The sequence below is a fragment of the Mya arenaria genome, chromosome 11 (assembly GCF_026914265.1).
Source record: "Mya arenaria isolate MELC-2E11 chromosome 11, ASM2691426v1".
In the NCBI taxonomy this organism is placed as follows: domain Eukaryota; kingdom Metazoa; phylum Mollusca; class Bivalvia; order Myida; family Myidae; genus Mya; species Mya arenaria.
Window position 1 is genome coordinate 59,027,795 of NC_069132.1, and position 3,809 is coordinate 59,031,603.

General features: G+C 36.0%; 1 protein-coding gene across 1 annotated transcript; it reads right to left on the bottom strand.

Annotated features, from left to right (window-relative positions):
- Positions 1–1,634: 1,634 nt before the first annotated feature.
- On the bottom strand, positions 1,635–3,573 carry LOC128208652 (uncharacterized). Its single transcript, XM_052912200.1, has 2 exons — positions 3,260–3,573; positions 1,635–2,976 (listed from the first exon to the last, which is right to left on the bottom strand). Exons 1-2 carry the CDS (start codon positions 3,571–3,573, stop codon positions 1,635–1,637), a joined length of 1,656 nt encoding a protein of 551 aa, XP_052768160.1.
- Between the last annotated feature and the right edge of the window lie 236 nt (positions 3,574–3,809).

The following is a 3,809-nucleotide window of genomic DNA, read 5'->3' on the forward strand; positions in this document are numbered from 1 at the left end:
AATCAAGTTATAAAAACATACTGAATTTTCAATATATGCTATTGAAATAAACTTCGCGAATGGTGAGACTGTCTTTTTCAAATAACAAACTGCGGCTTCGAACACTAAGTTTCGTAAATTAGTTTACTTTCTTACTGAAATTTACACAGATTTTAACTATGAATGAATTTAACCGGCTACAAGTGAAATTAAAACTCAACTTAAAAATAAAACATGTTAACATGAATATAATCCCCGTTATTAAACCATATTAAATTATTAACAATTTTGCTAAACAGGAATGTACCGTTATAATAGTGAGTCTCCTCTTTACCTTTACCTCATTATAGCTTTACCCCATTATAGCTTTACCTCATTATAGCTTTACCTCATTATAGTTTTACCTCATTATAGTTTTACCTCATTATAGTTTTACCTCATTATAGCTTTACCTCATTATAGCTTTACCTCATTATAGTTTTACCTCATTATAGTTTTACCTCATTATAGTTTTACCTCATTATAGCTTTACCTCATTATAGTTTTACCTCATTATAGCTTTACCTCATTATAGTTTTACCTCATTATAGTTGGTTTATTTTTGTGGAAATTTTATAGGTTGTTTATGCACACACTTACCTCCCCTCGTGTTTAATTAATAGCTACGTGGTCTACAATTAATACCCCACTTAAATAAACCTTACTATCGCCAAAATGTTTCTATCTGTACACAAATTATATGCTTTTCCGCTTTTATTCATACAGTCAAATGAGCTAACCATAGTAATGCATTGCAATTATTTAAGGAATTAACTTATAATGAGCTCATTTTAAGGGATTTATTTTTAAAATGTAGGTGCCGTAAACCCGCGGACCGATGCATCAGTTTGGTGTGGCCTAAAATGAACTTCATTTATAGTTTATTGTTTCAAACAATGACTGTCGTTTCTTTGAAAAGTTTTTTGCATTAGGAGCTCTGAATTGTATTCCTCTGTCTGCAGATAGAGTTTGGATCTCTAATCATAGATGTACTTGGGGTTTACCTATAAGTTTATTATTATTTGTTTTATTGTTAAGTTTCCTCAAATTGAGGGGTCCGGGACGATTTAGGTGGTCCCCTCACCTTCCCACCTTGACACGTTACTATATTTTATGTCAATATATATGCAAAAAGCTACAGAAAACACAACAGCAATTCCTTACCAATGAAAAATGAAATTTAACAATATTGTCGAAACCTTGAGACCTTTTTCAAAGTTTAATACTATTTTTAAAGCAGAGGACAGTTTCACGAAAAGTCTAGGCAATTAGTTTCCCGCTCGATATCCTATAATTCGATTAGACAGTAATAAATCCCACACAGACAAATAGCTAAGACGTCCTTGCTTAGTCGAATATTTATACATTAAATATATATATATACGACACATTATTAATGCCAAAAAATAATATTTTCCATTTCTATACAACATTTATACAAGAAATAATACACAATGTTGATATGATTTATTAGCTTATAACAACTTCTAGAAAACAGTGCTTACATTTAACAAACAATGCCTACCATACTAGATTAAACAAAGGGGGAAACACTCGTACACATCTTCTATCAAGGTTCGTTTTTGCATACCAGAATCTGATGCTGTAGTTCTAATTCAACACAATTGGATAACAGTTATGTCGTCATCCTCATAATTCCCAACAATGAGAGTTGAGGTTTGTCCACTAAACCAAACTGACTGAGGGCAAATAATGCCATCAGCCTCACTTGCCACTGTGGCCACCTTCTGTTTCCCCTCCTTGTCTACCTGCACAACAGCGATAGACCCCCGCCCACACACAAACACATAGTCGATGGGGCTGACAAATAGTCCAGTTGGATTTTTTAGGTCAGGGTATTCTACTGTAAATAACACTTGACCGGTTTTATCAAGTGTTAATAATTTAGAGATATAATCATTTGTAACATATATTCTCTTCCCACTAGGAGAGACAGCACAACTGTACACTGTCCTTACACAAGACAAGGCTTCATATATCGTCTTAAGGAGTCTTCCATCCATAGAATATAGGTACAGGCCATCACTGGAGCCCACATATAGCTGGCCCTTGTGGTGAGCAATGGAATGACAGCAATGGTCTGTGGTGAACTTTCTCATTGCTTGTATCTTTCCTTTGGTCACTGTGAGGAAGTGGACCTCATTTATAGTAGAGAAGTCACTTACAGCTACTGCTATAACATTGTCTGTGGTGTGACACAAGTGTTGAGGAGTAGAAGGCAGATCACAGTGGTCAATGACCGCATACTGCCTGTTCAGAAGCTTCACTCTTAGGTTGTTATAATCAGCAATAACCATCTCTCCATTAGCCAACCCACATACACCTTTAATACTGCAATTGTTCTTGTCCTTCTTTATTCTTACCTTATAATGACTTAAACTCTGAACCCTATACACATAAGTAAAAACACTTTCAACAATGTCAAAGCGCTTTAGGTTTCTCAGAAATGGTAATACACTTTCATCAGATTTGAACTTCATTTCTTCTTTTACTCTTATTTCTTGCACAAGACAATTCGCTTCACTCAGTATAGACTGGCATTTTCTGAATCCAATGTAAGGTATGGTGTCCTTGTTTTTGCCAGTTGCCTGCTGGAGCTTCTCAATTAAGGTCTTGAGTTGGTCATCTATATGGCCACAGGCTTCTAAATCATTTTTTATAGACTTCTCTAAATCTTCCATCATGCTATCCAACTGTTCAACTGTCTTCTTCTCCAGCTTGTCTAAGATCTGGTTTATTTCTTTGCGGAGCGCCTTGATTTCAACCAGGATGTTCTTGTAGGAGTCTTTCAGTGAGTCTTGGTATTTCATCCTATCAGTCTTGAGCTCATTCAGCCTGTTCCTCATCTTGTCCACTGCTGCTGGCAGCTGCTTGAACCTTTTTGTCTTCAGGAAGCCCTTGGCCAGGTCAGAGAGGTGACTGGTGCTGCTACACAGCCTGGAAATTATGTACTCATTTATTTAATGGCTTTCACCATTTCAGGAAAGGAAGAAAATGATGCATTTCTGTTTATCAACATATTCCTGCAATATTGCATGCATTTCTACTTTATTTTTTCTTTACTTTATGGGCAATAAAACCTATTATATTTATTTTCCTTTAAAATCGTTAAACCCTACAAGCACACAGAATGGTGAAAAGCAGAGAAAATGTGTCCAGCTACATGTAACATTGTTAAGATTATATTTAGACTGGTAATCACCCGTGGTTTAACTCTCACCTGTGGTTAAGGGCCACACAAACACTGCAGCAAAATTCCTGGTGGTCATCACAGTGGACCTCCAGCTCTTTGCCATGCTGTTCACATATATCAATGGAGAACCCCGCCCACTTTTGAATTTCTCCACGCCCATACACAACGTGCTCCTTGAAATACGCCCAATGATTTCTTACACATTTGCCACACAGATAGTGTTCACACTGTTGACAGAAGTGCAGTGCTTCAGTGTTAAGGTCATTTTCCTCGCACTTGGAGCAACTATAGTCGTGAATCAGGTCAGATCCCATGTAAATTGATGAATCTTTGGAGGCCATGTTTTGTTCTTATAGTGAAATAACTGTTTATTTAAAGTCCATTCTGTGTTAAAACAATCAATATCATTGTAACCATTCCACGGTGATGACAATTTAAATAATCCGTCACAAAGAAAACATAGCTTTAAATATTACAATTCACATATTTAAGAACCGTCATTGCTGTGACAAGTTTAAACTGCGTAACTGATATGTGGCAAATTTCCCTTTGTAATTAACGTAACCAGAAAGTAGAA

Excerpts from the sequence above, each read along its gene's own strand:
- LOC128208652 (XM_052912200.1), bottom strand. The coding sequence starts at position 3,573 with ATGGCCTCCAAAGATTCATCAATTTACATGGGATCTGACCTGATTCAC. Across the intron at positions 2,977-3,259 it reads TGTGTGGCCCTTAACCACAG|GCTGTGTAGCAGCACCAGTC; the intron begins GTGAGAGTTAAA and ends CATAATTTCCAG.